The following is a 17,674-nucleotide window of genomic DNA, read 5'->3' on the forward strand; positions in this document are numbered from 1 at the left end:
AAAAAAAGGAAGAAGCGACTGACATTCGGCCATCCCGTATTAAGGTATCTCTGTAGCAGAAGAACAACGTGGTTATTTTCGTAGCGTGCGGGCAGACCCTTCCTATTAACGCTTTGGCACAAGCGTTTATTCGCCCGAGGGAAAATATTAAGCTCTAAGCAAAGCGAACCGGAGAGAGATTATGCCAGGAGTCTGAAACCGATGATTATTTAAGCCAGAACTCCCCCACCGCAAACCTCTCCGCGACTCATCTCGAATATTCAAGGGACGGAGAAACGCGCGTTTGCAGCGCTACTCGCGGACTACTATTTTCTGCATTCTTGTGGTTACTCATTGCCTAAATTGTCTTCTCAGCGTCCTTTAAGAACTAAGTGCTTGAATAGGCCTCTCAGGAATCGTTGGAGTCGTAATGCATGCGTTCATGGAAACGCGCGTGGAGGCTCCTCACGCGAGAGATCTGTTGACCGTTCCCGTCAAGGATGACGAACGACTTAGAATACTTTCTGTGTTGTCATATATAAAGCTTACGCTTTGTTCAAAATGGCGGGCTTTCCTTTGGAATAAAATGTGATAAACTTGCGTGAAATAACAATGTCTGACAAAGAGAGCGATTGGAACGTACCAAGTAGTGACGGCGAAGAGGACAGTGCTGAAGCTGTACAAAGCCAGAGTGGAAAGGAACGGGAAATTCCACTCAATGTTTTGCGACTTTACAGCGAGATCGAGAAGAACGGGTATTTAGAATTGAAAGTTAAAGAATACAGAAGTGGTGTAAACAACGTGGTCAGCGAGGCTAGAGAGCAAGAAAACGAAGAAGCTGAGGAACTCGATGAGGCAACTGCTGATATTAAAACTACTGAAAATGATGAGACTTCGGCTGTTCCCGCAACAGATAAAGATAAGTGAGTTTATGGCTGAAACATTTATGAATATTAAGCCTTTGAGAATATTTTGACAATATTTCCATATAACCGTATACTTCGTAATGTATACAGATCTACGATAGAAGAAATCAATGGAAAAAGCGCGTAGTAACTGAGAGACTTGTCAAATTATGTTATGATCCATCAATTGCTTTTGGTCGCGCGCAGTTGGTCTAAATGGATCACGTGACTGAATATTATCCGGCTGAAACTGGGAGATATCCGAGGATATAACCCATAGAGTGATATTCCCCAATTTTCAAAACTCATGTCCACTTCATTAAGTCTCAGTTTAAAATTTTATTCATGATGAGAGAGTGTTGTATGGCTGTAATGTGCATGAAGTTGTACCAGAGATTGCTCAAGAGAGAACATCCCATGCAGCAAAGAGTGAGCTCTTTGAAAACATTTTTTTCTCGGGCGTTGTGGAATATTTGAAGGATTATAATTTGTCTGTGGACAAACATCCATGCATATTTTTTCACCAAATAGAGGTTATTATTTATTTATATACATTGTGCACAACCCATCCAATGACTGGTAATTAGTTTATATCACTCAGGCAAATAGTGCCTTTCAGGCATTTTGATAGGCTAGCTTGGAGGTGATAAGCCAAGCACTGGTCATCTCTGAGCAGCCAAAGAGAAACAAACCAGCATCCTGTTTTTCTTCAGTTTCCACAGAAGAGAGTCTACCAGACATCTATGGATCACTGCTCTATAGTTATGATTTGATCATGGATAATACTGCGTAACTGTGATTTGCTATCAATGATCTTCTTCTCATGCATCATTGTTTCATTCACATAATGTTTTTTGCAGAGCACATGAACCCTCAGCATTTGATTACACTGAAGAGTCCATAGATGAAACATCTCTTATAACAAGAAAAATTCCTAAGACTGGTATGACAATTTTTTTTTGTGTATGGTTTGTTTATTGTTTAGTTTACACAATAGTCAAAGGTATATCTGACCTGTTTAGAAATACCATATTTGTGTGAAGAGCCGAATAAAAGTAATAAAAAGGTGCTTAGCCTCCTAAAAAGTTATCAGGAATTCAACAACAGAGCATTGAAATGAGATATTCTGTCTCAGGCTTGTGACAGAACAAGTAACAATGCTAATGTATACCCTTTTGTATAGAATACTTTAAGCTTCTCTTCTTGTTTTTTTTCAGGTCTCTTTTTTGGGTGGAGGGTGGGAAAGCAGGTTAGGCCTTGTAAGAGTTAAGGGGGTAGCTGGGGGGGTAGGGGGGGGTGTCTTGAGGTGCCTGTGAATCTCCCTCTGTTAGCTCTTTTTTGTCACTTTAAGTAAAACAAGGCATGAAGGTTGACATGTCAATCTGGTGAGTACTTTCTGTTTGATGCAGTGTGACCCCCTTTGAAAATCTTGGCTACACCCCTAGGAGTGTTTTAGTGTTTTGCCCAAGAACACAACATGAAGAACTAGCCAGGTCTTGACCAGTGACCTTTTGACCCACCATTGAGCCACTGTTTCTTACATTGTACACCTATTCTCACCTTGTACATTTCTCATAACCTTGCAGAACGGTTACAGAGAAAAAGAGTTGGAACACTAGAGAATGTCATTTCTGATTTAAAAAGATTCAGAGACATGGACAATAAGGAGTCTACAGACACTGATAAAAATGCCATTCCACCTGAAACAAGAGCTGCAGCAAATGAAGAGCAAACAGAACCCCAGGAACATGGTCTAGAACAATAAACTTTTGTTTTTCTCAGATGGTATCTGGAAAAACAGTGCAACAAACCACATTTCATAGAAACCACAGATCAGTTTAAAATTTGTGGAAATATTTTAATCAGAGGAGAAATGTATGATTTTAACAAAGAAATCATACTGGCCAAAAGTCAGATCAATGTGAAATTGGTTGAAGCTATTGGAAAGTTGGGACAGATAGCCAACATTAAATTTTTCTAGACTTGAGTCAGAAAATGCAGATAAAGGAAACAGTTTTAATCCATTAATTACACTCCAACATTAATATGGATATGTCCCATACTATTATCTAAAAATTTCCTATGGAACCTACAGGGAGAATCTGTGTGATGATCAAGAGCTTTTTCAGCAAGAGATCATTTCCTATATTCTTGTATCCTTTGTTTGATTCATGGCTGACTCTGTAAGGAAAAATTTAATGTTGGTGACTTTATGGTATAAAAGGGTTTAAGGCTTATGGGAGATTTTTTTATAAAAATGTGAGAAATGACAAATTATTAACTCTGGCATCTCAAATATTAAAAAAGAAATGTCAAACTTTGAAAGAAAACTCAACTTTTAAATAATACATAAATATCCTAAGAATGTTAACTATATGTAATGAACCCTGAGTTGCTTTCATCCAAACAGTAGAATGAAGGTCATTATTGTGTGTGGGTGGGGAGGGGAAGGGAAAGCCTTTTAGCTTGTTTTCAATAAAACTCAAAATGTTGCCAATCGGTAAAGGAAAAACTCCCAAGAAGTTTTCATGTTATGGGGTATTTTTTTTGTAAGTAATATATACATAATTCCCAACAATTTCTGGTTGGATAACAATGTGAAAATGTTTCGTTTGAATAAAATTAAAGTGTAAACATACACAAATTTTCCTTTAATTAATTAGGTTGAAGCTGTCACTAATACTAAATCAAGCTTAGGGAACAGGATTATTTTATCCAAAGTTTTGCAGTGTAGATGTTGTGTTAAATGGGGAGAGTTTATTGGCTGCTTTATTTAAAGAGTGCAGTGCTCTTTGATTAAGTGTTGAAAAACTAGAACTTAAAGCAATTGCAACAGCCAATTAGAAGACAGGAAAGTGCCTTTAAGAGCCAATGAGATCTTAGAGTAAAAACAACCAAACTGCCTTTAGTTGGAAAATTCAGGCGATCAAGTGGAGATTGGTTTCAGTTCTCCATCTGATTGGTGAAGAGCTTCATGCGAGTTTTCTGGACCAATCACAGAGCAAAGTAAAGAAAAGCAAATCAAATGTAATCTCAGATTACTTTTGACACTGAATTAAGAGTTTTTCTGTGCATCCAAATGGGAGAGCTGAAACATCAGCTTTTCAAAATTCACCATAATGATTGTTCAGAGGTTTCAATAAAGCTGCTGATGGAGTAACAGGTGACTGTGTCCAGAAAGACCAGAAAAAGGGCTGTAACATGAAACCCAAACAAAAGCTCACTGGTAGTTGACAAACAACAATTTCATTTGCCTGCTTACAGAGTACAACAGTTTCATTAGGAAGTTTGCACACTATTTCAGAATTATTTTCTCATGTTTCAATTATTTATTAAAAATATAACCAAGACACCACTATACACCTAAGTCTCTTGTTGTACTTTTAAAGGTCACTTCATGGTAAAATACATGTAAAAATTTACTCTTTTTATCTTACTGCTTTTATGGAGCTAATTCACTAGTTTATTGCTATTGCCTAATTTCAGTGTTACTAGTATTCACAACATTAACTCAAGAGCTTAAATGTATTAACTATACTAAATTCAACACCAACATCCATTGTATCAAATAAATACTTTGTTTTCAGTTTGTTGCCTCATCCACTCAACCAGTAATATATGTTGGTAAAAAACATTTTCAGAGCACTTAATTACAGAAACTTAATGGCTCACTGTTAGGTGATTAGACAAAACAACTCCTTTGTGATTTTGTAGACACAAGCTGTGACCTTATGAAAGTAATCACTAAAACAACTCTCTTACACAAGAGAAAGTTGTTGATAGAAGTCTATTTTCTTTTTAAAGGGGTCAGTTGTCGACACACTTTCCTGAACTATGACTGGTTCCTCTTAACTTAGGAGTTTCAATGACGTTTTCTTTAAGAGGTGGCCAATGGAATAAAAGGCTACTGTGCCTTTAGGCAAAACCCTAAAAACCATAGCCTGCTTAACAATCTGACAATCTCAATTTCTGCAATAAGTAGGAAAAAAAAATCACTCAATTTCTTTTCTGCAATGAATAATGATCTGTTCTTTGATTTGTTGTTGTAAATCATGCTCTTTAAAAGTACATCACAATCCAAATTCTTTAAAAGTACATCACAATCCAAATTCTTTACAATATATCCCATGGGAAATTTTACTATTAATTTCCCTCAAGGAATAACATTAAATCATGACCTCTTCCTGATCAATCAATCCTTTCTTCCAGGCAATCTTTTCATTAAAAAAAAAGGGAGATTAATAAAGTCTTTGACAAAAGCCATAGCATTAATAATGAGTTAATAATTATTATGTCTTATTAATAATTAACTTATATCATTGTAAACAGTTGAAAAATATAGGGATTACTATGAGGCTAATCTGTTATCCTTTAGAAATTCAACATGGTCATAATTTCAGGGTAACAAATCAGTCTTCAGTTTATAGTAAACTTCTTTGGTCATTTGAAGATGTGTTTCATATCAATAGTTATATTTTGCAATAACACCAAGGTACAGGAAATGAATTCACTAAAGCCAAGTTCTTTGTCTTGAATCTTTTTTTGCTCATCCTATGCAGTTTCCTTGAAAGTAAAAAAGTTATGCATCCATGTGATGTGACAAAAAATTTAACTACCTATCACTGATTTTCAACCCTTTTAGTGCATAAAATATATATTTGGATCAACTGGAACAAGAGATGTCTGCTGGGAGTTCATATTTGCCATTTACTGTTGCCATAAAATCTCATGCTTAAATCCTTTGAAGTATTTGACACATAATTTCTCTTTACAAGCTTATCAGCTTGAGGGTGTCGCCTTGATGTAACACCAAATTCTCCATTCTAATTTACAAGGGTATGTATGGAACTCAATAGGAGGATTACAAAATGTAACATCTTAGGAGTTACAAGGTTGACTTACTGATGCATCCATCAAATTGAAGTTTCAACAACTCCCTTCCCCCCCTTCCCATACAGACTTGACAATCATCCATGCCAGGGGGAGGGGGGTGGGTAAAGAATTTGAACCTTGCCTGGCTGGGGTAAGAAATTTGAATTAGAAGAGATGGGTCTTGTTGGTGGAATGCAAGTGTTAGTGGTTCAATATAGCAGGCTAATTAGGGTAAATAGCCCACTTTCATGAGAAAACAGCTCAGAAGAAAAGGTTTTGGAGCTTGGTCAATTTGTAAAGCATTACAGTAGCTGATTTTGCCTTAAAAAAATTTGTATGGGTATTCGAACAAAATTTTTTCTTGATGGGCAGAATTTGAACAAACCCATCTTCAAAATATAAAATTCCCAGACCAGGGGAGGGGGGGGGGGGAATGTTGAAGCTTCCAATTGATTGATGCACAATGACAACAAACTGTATTACCAAAGAACAATAAACTTTAAATCTAGCATCTGACACATAATTTTCAGAGGAATATCAGTGGACAATATCAAAAGGACATTTTAAAATGTATTCTTTTTCTTTTCGTTCTTCTTCTTTATCAATTGCATCCTTCTATTTATTGTTAAATCATTCCGCAGTATCAACAACTTAATGATCATTCATTAAAAAAAGTCTTCAAAGTAAAACAATCCTTTTTTTCTTCATTATCCAGAAATATTGCTGCATTTATTTAAATATACAAATCACAATTGCACTGTGAACAATAACTGTATTGGATTCACTTAAAACTCTATGAATTCTGTTGTCCACTTTTGGTGTCTAAGAACATCTTTGACCCTTGCTGTGAGAAAAAATAAATAAAAAAAGAAACAGTTTTCATTACTTTGTTGTTTACATACCCAGTGTTCTCCCTTATTGTAAGCACAAGATGTAAAAGAAATTTTCAAATTGGTAGAACAATCCTTTTACCTGTTGAAAGGTACTAAAAGCAACAGTTTTTACCAGCTACCTCGTGAAAAGGGGAACACAGCATAACTCTAGTAACTAATTTTTGTCTTTGAATTCTATATTGTAAGATACACACCAAATTTTGACCCTTCCATCAATGACCAAAGGTTCTAAATTAAGGGGAAATCAAGGATCAATTGGCAACAGAACAGACCAAGAAACTCAAGTTTTAGTGAAAGGTTAAACTTAAAAAGTGTAAATGGTAACAGAGGTAGATCATTCCAACACATGACACAGTTTCAGATGGCTCACACATTTCAAAGGCAAAACACACCTTGTTCAATTATTAGTAGGCCCCCCTTCTGCGCATGACAAGTTGGTGATAAATAACCAGGGATTTAACAGCTTTTCATCTCAGCAGGCCAAACAGAAGATAATGTTACTGCATCGCTTAGTTTAGAAGAGGCCATGTACATATAGAAAATGTCCTCTACTGTTGAAGGTTATCACTTAAATCAACCCTTCATTAGACACATTCTTACAAGACATATTTTACCTGGTGTAGTTTTATTTTCCAATTTTCTCCTTCTTCTAATGAAGGACTAGGTCACTTGGAAATGCACTCTGTGGGGACAAGACACATAAAAGTACATATAGGTAACAACATGATTTTGAGTGCAATTTGGTGTTAATAAGCACAAGTAAATTTTTCAAAGACAACAAAAATTGCACAAGCAATCATGTTCTCACTTGTACATAATTTACATAAACAAATCACAGAACATCAAGATGAACAAAATTTTTGGCAGTGCATATGTGCTATTTGTAATTTGTACTTATGTTGCAACTTTGCACTCATGTTACATGAAAAATGCAATTGTTTTCACTCAATAACAGATGCACACTCTTTTTTCTTGAATATTGTTAATTCTGAACCCTCTGTTCTTTGGAATGCAAGTCTGTTGACTGCCTGATTGAATTTAAGTCTCTGAAGGTTGAGTGCAAACCATATATAGCTAAATATTAATTTAACAATGTTTATCATATCTTTCAGTTAGCATGTGCACTATAATTAATCCATTTAGCAGCCTGTACAGGACTCAAACTTGTTCATAAGAAGCATTTCTCTGTTAAGAAAGATGTTTTTCATCCTGTGACGAGTGTGGGACAAAGAAAAAAATTCTGAGTCCCCATGAGGAATCGAACCTCAGACTGTCAGATTCCATGCTCCAATGCTCTACCACTGAGCCACAGAGACTCTACAAAGAGCGAGGTCTATTACAAAGCTCATATGATATGTGTCCTGCACACTGCTAGGATTAGCAATGTTGATAGTGTAATTGGTAATGAATTTCTATGTTATAGGTACAGAGTATATGTATGTTAAGGTTGAAAAACAAACCGGTAAATTTTGATTGATCTCCTTCCCACTGTCAAAGAAGTTGTTCTTAGAAGCAAAAGGATCAAACAGATCATCATCTGCAAATGGATCAGCGCCATTAAGACCACTGGAGAATGGATTAGCTGAGTGGCCACTACTCAGTTGTAGTAGATCTGAGGTAACAAGAAAATAATTAAACTATAAAACAGCCCTAAATCTTTTATGACAGTATCCAAAACTGTAAAAATTAAAGTAGCACATTGTCTGTACTAGAGTGAACAGGGTGAATCACAGATTTCAGAATTGTATGTATAAGTACTATACTGAACTCTCCATCTCAATTTTGATAGCTTGTGGTCCTCAAAATTAGCTATTAGATTGAATACTCATTCAATCTGAAGATCTATCAAGTAACTCTCCTGTTTATATATTTAGTTCTAGGAGTTTATTATTAGATCAAACGATAATCCACTAATTGATATTTTTCTAACTTCTCATCACTTGTCTGCTTGATACTGTATTGATTTTGTAGGGAGAAAGTATTTCTCCATCACTGCTGGGGGCCAATAGAGTATATAAACAGAAGTTCCAGAAAACACTTTTTCCAGTAATGTCAGCTCTTTTGCATTCACTTTCCACATACAGAATGAACTTGATCAGACACCCTTGCAACAACCAGGGCCAGTTGTTAACCTTTCAACTACCACAAGTGATTGACATATAACTTCTCTCTATAACATCCATACACTACCCAACCATCAGGTAATGAGAATGCTCAAATGTATCAGAAAGAATTGTTATCTTGATCTAGCACTAAATTCTCATTACTAAATGACAAGAAAATGTGTAGCAGCTAGAGGAGAGAATTAAAAATCAGATCACAGGGGCTAAAAGGTCAACAGATCTTCTCACCATCTGAAGGTGCTGACTGAGAAACCGGTGGTGATTCTACTTGTGGTGGGGGTGACATAGCCGTGGGTGACATGACTGGAGCTGCGCTACCACTGTTTGTTTTCATTCGATTGGCTGCTTTGACACTTTCTTTGGTTGGAGGAGGAGGAAGAGCAACTGGCAGTAATCCCCCAGTTGCTGGTCTGGGTACAGATGGATTCACAGGTGATGGTGACAATTCATCTAGGTCAGGTGATGTAGGAGCAGCTGTTTGAGGCTGAGATGGCAGTATTTGTGCAAAAGGATCAAAGAATATGTCTTGACTGGCTGAATCCTGAGGGAAAACAGGTGCTATGTCTTGTAGCGGTGAAATGGGCATCACAGAAGAAGAACTGAAACTACCCAAGAGATCAAATTCATCTGGATCAGACTGGCTCCTGTTACCCTGAGAAAGCAATAATAACAATTGATAAAGGGATCTTTAGGATTTACAGAGCTCTTAAACTGAAGAAGGCTGTGGTTCGTCATGTCAAAAGCATGGGACAAAGAAAAAACTCTTGAGTTCCCATCAGGAATTGAACCTAAGATCTTCAGATTTCCTAAACCTTACCCTGAACTCTCAAACTATCACTGAGAAACTCAAAACCAGTGAACACATAAACACTTAAAAAGATCCCTTTTAGATCAGAACCTTCCTTTAATTTAACTCTTAAAATACAATTGTCAGTGGGTACTACATAATGAACCTTTCACTGAAAAAAAAAAAAAAAAAAAAAAAAAAAAAAAAAAAAGGCAGTATTACTATAAGCTGACTTTGTCTGTTCTCTTCTCCTAAAATTATATTATACAACCTCAAATGAGACATTCTCCAGAGATAAATACCCAGCCTATTTCCCAAACTATTTTAAAAAAGTCCCCCCCCCCCCAATCAATTAAGCAATCTAATTTTCTTGAATGTATAGTATTGGTTTATAGGTCACTTTCAGCCTTTCTTAAAATGACTGACAATGTGCAGAAAGTTAGAAAGGTAATACTCAAATTACAACAATTATTATTACATTTAAATTATGGGAAAAAAATAAAACACCTTACCTCATTACTTCCATTACTTGAAGGGGGCCCTGAGCCATGACTTGCAGCTATTTCTAGTTCAGCAATTTTTTGTTTCAATGCCTCTTTCTCTTCTTCAGCAGTTTTGATTTTTTCTTCCATCTCATTAAGTTTTTTCTTTGAATTGTCATTAAGAGCCTTCTTTTCCAGGAATCTTCGATAAGCCAGATCAAAAGCTTGTCCTACAGTTAAGGTTAGTTCTTCTGCCTTCAATTTGAAATTGAAAGGAAGAAAAAATGCCCATCATTAGAGTGAAAATCAGAATTTTGCTTGCCATAGCAATAGAAAACATTTTCAGGTGACTAAAATTTGTAGCAAAAGTCACCAGTTCCTGTCTTTTAAGTTCTCTTTGGCCTTAACCCTTTAACTCCCAAGAGTGACCAAAACAGAATTTCTCCTTACCATATCTATACAATATCAAACAGACAATTAATAGGAATAAAGAAAAATAACAGCGAGGGAATTATTAGTTGGTTCAACTCCAAATTCTCAGAACTAACATCAGAATTGTACAGTACAAAGTAAAGAGAATTACCAATGAGATTTTGGGAGTGAAAAGATAAACCCTTTGAGAATGAAATTTCTCCTTAAATCATCAAAACAATATCAAGTGTACAAGCAATGAGTATGAGGAAAAGTATCAATTAAGGGAATATTGGTTGATCCAATACCAAATTCTCTGAACTAGCACTGTAAGAATTGTATGGCAGACAGGTAAGGAGAGTTACTGGTGAGATCTCGAGAGTGAAAGGGTTCAAGCTGATTTTCGACATTGCAATAAATGACACAGAATACTATGATGAAGCACTACCTCTTAAAATTGGGGATTTTTCTCAGTTGGCCCTATGTTTATATACATATACACAGTGTATGGTCTATCTAACTATTGTGAAACTACATTTAATTTGAACCATGATCTTGTTTACCATTTTTTCGCACTCAAAAACATAGCAGTTATGATGCTGTTGGCCAGAATCTTTGGCAATAAAAGCAAACAGCTTCTTATCGCGTTTGTCATCAGCACAATAGGATATACGGTGAAGTGGGTATGAGTATAGCTCCTCCTGTAAAAATTTAAAGGAATGATTTGAGAAATATAATAAATAATAACAGAGTGAGTGAAAGACAGAGGTACAGACAAACACAGATACAAAGACACACAGGCAAAACAAGGCTACCTTTGTCTTGACATCTTCTACTTTGATATTGTTGATGGATATCTTGATCTCAACCTTTTTCAATTTACTGCCTTTGACACCAGCTTCACTCTTTTTGATATGATTTGCAAACTACAAGTAATGAAAATTTCAACATTATTGCTTACTGATGAAATTCACATTGTCACCATAGACTTGCAACCCTTACGACCACACAAATTGCATGTGTTTAGAACCTGTTAAACATACAGCTTTGACTCTAGTTATAACTCCACTCAGATTTGTGATGCTCAAAGGACTACGTGGAGTACAACTCATTTTGTTATGTACCTAGACTGTCACTCAACAAAATGAGCACTGTGGTTGGTTGATTCCTGGTCATGTGCCTGACCAAATTCAAATGCATCCCGACCATGATACAATTTTGCAGTTGTAGCCCACGCACCAAATACAACAGCACGTTTTTGCCATACGATTTTTTAAGGGGAAGTCTAAATATATTACAAAGCACTTTATGTATGGTCCCTCTGGAAACTAGTAAGTTTTGTTTTCCCTAGAGTCTTCATGTTTCCCTCAAATTTGTCTCTGGAAACATCAGGACTCTTGGGAAACAAACTAACAGTTTCCCTTGGGACCATACATAAGTTTACAATGTTATTGTACAAGTGATTAACAAAATCAGATCACCATAAAGCTGGAGTTCAACTCATTCATTACCAATATAATTACAAACAGAATTTAACAACAAAAACTCCTACTACCCATTAATCAAAACTATGACAGAATTTGAGAAACAATGTAGGCATCAGTTGTACATTTTCATAAAAAGTAACAGTTGTTTCAACAAAAAATATGCAACAGAGCATGCACATGTAATGTTTTCTCTGTCCATTACAAGCATAATGCATTCACTTTCCTATCAGTACCCAGATTGTGTTGGTAGTAACAGATTACAATCTGGAATTTTGTCATAGTTATGATTACTCGCTTAATTAGTTGATATTATAGACAACAGTCGTTTCCTGGACTTCCTCTATCAGGATGATCACCCAATACATTCATTTAAATGTTACTCCTTAAACAAAGCCATTGACTGTATTACAAAAACATTTCAGATGTCATTATTTTTTTAAGACACAAGTCTCATGGGACAAGTATTAATGTAACAGCTAGGTCCTTTGGATGTTATATATTAAATTGAGTTTCCTAAAATCCACAACTTCAAAATTATTTGTTCTTAAAAATTGCAGAAATTATGTCATTTATCGAATCAAAATGAAATACTTTTTGATCGGTTCATTTTTAATCTTATCATATAAAGTTTATTTTCATCAGTTGATCTAGCATCTAGGCAGAAATAATAGTGACAGCACTTTTTCTATAATTAAACCAGGCACATGTGCAAGTTAATATAACAGTTCCCAAAAAAAAAAATCTATTCATTGCTTGCAAACAATACATCAAGCTTTAAAACCCCTTGCATGTAACTCCCAATATTGGATTAATAATTTTCCCTTACAGTCACATTATGTTCCCTTGAAGATCAGTTGGAAGAATTTGGCTGAATATCAAAGTATATTGGGCATCTGATCTGATGTACATTGTATCATTTAAATATGAAAGAGGGAAAAAATTTCGATTTCACAATTTTCTTTGTGGATGTCTGTATATTGTTGTTGTGACAATATTGATATTGAATTTTCACCATAATTGTAGGAATATTTAACACAATTTCATGTATACAGTCATATTTGCCAGTTAAGACTACCCATTGTGCTATTTGGCTACAGCTTTCCGCATAGGATTATTCTATCTTTCTCCATAAATTAATCACCTTGACTTTCTTGATGGCTTCCCTAACAATGTCTGTCCCTTTTGCTTGGGGTACATCTGTATGCCCCAAAAGCTGAACGAGAGAATGCGAGATTACATAATCATTAATAAACAATCTGGCCGACCTTGCACACAATTACTTTCTTCACTTGACGCGTGAAAATGAATAGGGCTGTCAAATTAAGAACAAAATTAAATATATTTCCCATCGTGAGTCAAAATATAATTTCAAAACTATTTCTTGAGACTTGAGCTATTTTGAGCTGAGAGCTCTTTCTTCTCAAAGTACTCGCGTTGAAAGTAACAAAAACACAATAAAGTTGAATGTTAATTAACTATACCACTGTTGAGTAAGTTACAACCCCTCAAACTATAACATAATTGTACATGAATGACTCAAACCAAATGGAAATCATTTGCCATTTTACCAAGATTCCCTGCCAGTGGTTCCCGGTGGACTGGCATTCTCAATTTTCACTCCAGGGTTCAATTTTCCGAGACCTATTAAGTTGACTCAGTATGTTGTCGGATAAGTTTTAGTGCATTGTGCGATTATATTATGTTTAAAATAAATCAACCAGCACTAATTCAAAAATAATTTACGAAAGAACTTTTGAGAGAAAAATGCGTCTTTAACAATTACGAACAGTTTAACCTTCGGTTTAACCTTCAGAAAAGGCAAAAACATCGACAGTTTGTGAACAACTAATCAGAGGCAGGAGAAAACGGTTCTCGAGCAGGCAATTTCCGGGGACAGTAAATTTATTGTTCCTTTGGGCCTAATTGGGCGACTTTGTTACTTTGAATGAAGACAGTTTCTTTCACTAAAACTGCGGAGGCTGTGTTTTGAATGGAAACAAGATCTGTTTGTTAAAAGAACTGGAGATGAACACAAGCTAATGCCTCGTGGTTGTCTAAAACAGCATTTGAACTTTCTGTGATCGCGAATTCCACAACACTTGATTAAAGAGCAAGACGGGACGAATTTTATTGATTCTACTCTCTAACCTTTTGCGTACGAAATGTCTGCTGAATAAATTTCCTTTGATAGGTTAATTTTGTCTTCAATATGTTTCAGAAAACCCCATGATAAAACGCATTTAGAGGCCTTGGGAATAGATTTTGACACCTTCAATATTAGTCTGAAGAAACAATCACAGGCCATCCTACCTTGACAGAATAAACTACAGATCCTTGCTGCAAAGTTTCGGCTGGATGAAGCCATGTTTTTCCTGTTCCACTTTCTATTCAACGAAATAAACCTTAGTCTAAGCGGAAAGTGCTGGCGAATCAAAGACGCAATACAACATTTAACCCAAATATACCGCGCCAGTTTGCGACATCTGCAGATCAAACTTCGCCTACCTTGAGTTTGAGGCTTGCTCTTCTTGGAAGCTCGCTTCAATACTGAAGTCATCTTCACCTTTGTTCAACGCGAAGTAAGACGATGTCTTAGTACTTCCACTGTAGAGCGAAAACCAAAGAAAACGAATATAACACTATGTTAATCCTATGACGAGATTAAGTGCAATTTGAGATCTTCCCTTCGACCGCGCTGTCAATATTTATACGCTGCATCCGGATTTCAGCGGTTACACATCAGAATGGAAGAGTGGGGATTGTACTAGTCACTCAAGTATGTAAGATAACCTCTCCAAGCTCTTCCTGTTTATCGCATGTTTTCCGTCTTGGCGGGAGCCCAAACTGTCTACTGACAATGAAGGACGCTCGTTTTTTTTTTTTCGACCTCTGAAGTTTTCTAAAGCATGATAGACTCCTCTCGATCGACTTCCTGTGATTTGAGAAATTTTATAACCACCAACGTCAATACTGAGAGAAGTCAATTGAAACTCCGCCCCTGCTGTTGGCACCCTGGAACGAGGCGGAGAATTTTTAAAACATTTACGCAGTGTTTAGGACAGAAATTCTTCCTTGGTGTAGGGACACATCGTCAGTTAAAATCCCATCACATCACCGAGTTATTTCTTCCTGTGATTACTGATGAAAATTGAACCAACAGTAGTAGTAGTAGCTTTACAAAAGAGGAAAGGTTTCAAGACGGAGACCCTTAATTGAAAAAGGAAGCAATTTGATACAGAGAATAGAAGCAAAACTCCGACAACAACAAAGTGTGCTGAAGACATAAAGGAAGACGGCCCAATCTGGCCTTTTGTTTTCTAAAGACGGGCTGTAGACTACTGGAGCTATCTCCAATATGGATCATTACTGAATCCCTGTTAAAATGCCCCACCATCGCGGTCATGTGTGAATTATTTCCCCATGCCCTTGCTGACTTGTTTCAAGTCGTCTTGCCCACGTCGGTGTGCCCGCGCTTTGAAGACGGCTGGGGATTAGTCGGGCACTTCCTGTGCCAGTGGGATTATGCTGCCTCTGTATTAAAACCCGGGCATGACTGCGTTAACTCCCCGCCTTGTCCGGGGATAGGAGGGCACGGTTTTAATTGACCAATGTATAACAAACCCCTATTGCAATGAACTGAACACAATCGACGCCCGATAAATCACACCCCAGTTAACTCAAACTAATATCGATTTCCTCTGGACTTCCTTCATAAGTAGTTCGACCTAGCTGCGAACAATCGACACCCGATAAATCACACCCCAGTTAAATCAAACTAAAATCGATTTCCGCTGGACTTCCTTCATACGTAGTTCGACCTAGCTGCGAAAACTCGAACCCTCGCTCACTCCAACTCGATTTTCGTTTACCTTCTGATTATTTTCTAAACAACTTTACCCTCGGTAAGAACATTATCGTCACACTCAGCTGTGCGTCGAGGGACATTTTTTTTTAGTTCCAACCACACTTTGACGCCGTCTGTGATCTGTTGTTGAACAAACACACGACAGCATGGAAACATATGGGCGCTTGCGTCATACAACAATAATATCCTCTTTCCAATAGGTCGATCAGCATGCGGAGTGTTTTCTGGCTCAAAATTAAATTTATTTTTGTAATAAGGTAAATTATACACACATTTTAATTGGTTCTTGCTAGTGAGCTATCGAAGGAAAGAGGTATAAATGACGTCACCATGACCATTTTTAGCTTCTTTATTACCTAAAACAAGTAGATTCGAGCGGTAGATCATAAGAACATAAGTGACACACCTGGCTGCGCCTGGTGTGTTACAATTTTATTCTTGTCGCCGTTTGACGTCATCTGTGATCTATTACTGAACAGATGTACAGCAAATGGACTTTGTTGATTCATAAACAAATGAAGGCTTCCAAAAAATTTAAGAAGAAGCCACTGACGAGTAAAGAAAAGAATCTGAGGACAACATATCATGGAAGCTTTTAAAATACCTGTTCATGAGCGTATGGGGCGATCAGTTGAGCTCTACGTGCAATTGGTAAAAGTTTTATTTTCTCTTCTTCCTTTTCACGGAATTAAACTCTTAGATGTCAATTTTAGATGTCAAGTCTAGGTCTATTGCAGTAGACAATCTGTCGATGGTAATAATATTTTTTTAAGTCCCGATTTACGTTTTCAAATCATTTCTCATTCTCTACAGAGTTTCTGTACTTAGACAGTAGTGTGTGCAACAGTCCCGAAGTCGAAAGGATCCGTTCGATGTTACACAGAAGCGTCTAAGATAAGACGGAAGTGTGCTAAATTGGACAGAATATTGCTAAATTGAATGGAAGAATATGAAATCGTACGGAAGTATTCGAAATCCAGCAGAAATGTCCGAATCCAAGAACAACAGTCGGAAGTCGGACGGAACTTTCCATGAGCTGACGCCGCTTTCAGTCCGAAATAGGGCGGAACCGCAATTGGAGGCAACCGTTCGAAAACGGACAGAACCCGTCTGAAGTCGAGCGGAACCAACCGGAACTGGAAGAAACGGACTAAAATTGCGCAGAGCCGTCCAAATGGCACGGATCAATCTGAAATTGGAGGAGATGTCTGAAACAAACTTAAGTGCTCGAAATCGGAGGGAGAAATCTAAATTGGATATAAGCTAATTACGTTTGATTTTTCTTCGTTAGTATTCGCCCTTATGGTTACGAAACAAGCGTAGGAGAAAGATTAAATTGAGTTACCTTCTAGGATTAAGATTCTTAGTTCTTCGGATTTCTTGATGCGATACTGTACGAGTAGACAAGAACCTGGTACATTCAAACATGGAGTTCTCTGCTGGCTCAGAAAAGGTGCATTGGAAATCGGACCAAAACATTACACGCCAAACGCAGGGAGAGATGGCTAAAACTTGTTTTCCACATGATCACATGGATCATTAACCAATGGTCCCAATTTCTGAGATTATGGAAAGACTCTAGTAAACTTCGCAGCCGCTAAGGATGTCATGCAAGCTCCCTCACCTACCGCGAGAGAGAGAGCATTGCGTGACATTCCAAAAAACGGCCGCGAAGGAGAAATCTAGGCGATGACTTAAGCCAGTCGTTTGGGTCGTTAGTGATTTTCGACATGATTTTATTTTCAATTATTGGGCGATGCGGATGATCGGAGATACAATAGATTTAAATTAGCATAAAACAGCAAGACGTATTTGCATCTCATATAATTGTGTTAGACTTTCCCGAAATCATTTGATTTGTACAGTTATA

At 36.9% G+C, this 17,674-nt stretch overlaps 2 protein-coding genes and 1 long non-coding RNA gene across 3 annotated transcripts; 1 reads left to right on the top strand and 2 right to left on the bottom strand.

Annotated features, from left to right (window-relative positions):
• The first annotated feature begins 498 nt into the window (after positions 1 to 498).
• LOC113685731 (uncharacterized) lies at positions 499 to 3,539 on the top strand. Its single transcript, XM_027203268.2, has 3 exons — positions 499 to 902; positions 1,745 to 1,827; positions 2,471 to 3,539. The coding sequence occupies exons 1-3, from the start codon at positions 592 to 594 to the stop codon at positions 2,647 to 2,649; spliced, it is 573 nt and encodes a 190-aa protein (XP_027059069.2). The 5' UTR covers positions 499 to 591; the 3' UTR covers positions 2,650 to 3,539.
• Positions 3,540 to 4,193: 654 nt separating this feature from the next.
• Positions 4,194 to 14,821, bottom strand: LOC113685724 (PTB domain-containing engulfment adapter protein 1). Its single transcript, XM_027203260.2, has 10 exons — positions 14,445 to 14,821; positions 14,250 to 14,323; positions 13,081 to 13,152; positions 11,268 to 11,378; positions 11,016 to 11,153; positions 10,072 to 10,296; positions 9,001 to 9,424; positions 8,110 to 8,261; positions 7,264 to 7,331; positions 4,194 to 6,600 (listed from the first exon to the last, which is right to left on the bottom strand). Exons 1-9 carry the CDS (start codon positions 14,494 to 14,496, stop codon positions 7,299 to 7,301), a joined length of 1,281 nt encoding a protein of 426 aa, XP_027059061.2. The 5' UTR covers positions 14,497 to 14,821; the 3' UTR covers positions 4,194 to 6,600; positions 7,264 to 7,298.
• A 1,318-nt stretch (positions 14,822 to 16,139) lies between these two features.
• On the bottom strand, positions 16,140 to 17,548 carry LOC149039551 (uncharacterized). Its single transcript, XR_016179552.1, has 2 exons — positions 17,150 to 17,548; positions 16,140 to 16,993 (listed from the first exon to the last, which is right to left on the bottom strand). It is a non-coding gene; the product is annotated as an uncharacterized LOC149039551 (long non-coding RNA).
• Between the last annotated feature and the right edge of the window lie 126 nt (positions 17,549 to 17,674).

The sequence above is a fragment of the Pocillopora damicornis genome, chromosome 9 (assembly GCF_964200805.1).
Source record: "Pocillopora damicornis chromosome 9, jaPocDami1.2, whole genome shotgun sequence".
Classification (NCBI taxonomy): Eukaryota; Metazoa; Cnidaria; class Anthozoa; order Scleractinia; family Pocilloporidae; genus Pocillopora; species Pocillopora damicornis.

Bases quoted from the DNA above. Each gene is read 5' to 3' on its own strand.
- LOC113685724 (XM_027203260.2), bottom strand. From the start codon at position 14,496: ATGACTTCAGTATTGAAGCGAGCTTCCAAGAAGAGCAAGCCTCAAACT. The intron at 10,297-11,015 runs GTAAACAAGATC...TTCAAATTGAAG, and splicing joins TTTTTGAGTGCGAAAAAATG to GCAGAAGAACTAACCTTAAC. The intron at 8,262-9,000 runs GTGAGAAGATCT...TTGTTACCTCAG, and splicing joins TCAGTCAGCACCTTCAGATG to ATCTACTACAACTGAGTAGT.
- LOC113685731 (XM_027203268.2), top strand. From the start codon at position 592: ATGTCTGACAAAGAGAGCGATTGGAACGTACCAAGTAGTGACGGCGAA. The intron at 903-1,744 runs GTGAGTTTATGG...TGTTTTTTGCAG, and splicing joins CCCGCAACAGATAAAGATAA to AGCACATGAACCCTCAGCAT. The intron at 1,828-2,470 runs GTATGACAATTT...ATAACCTTGCAG, and splicing joins AAGAAAAATTCCTAAGACTG to AACGGTTACAGAGAAAAAGA.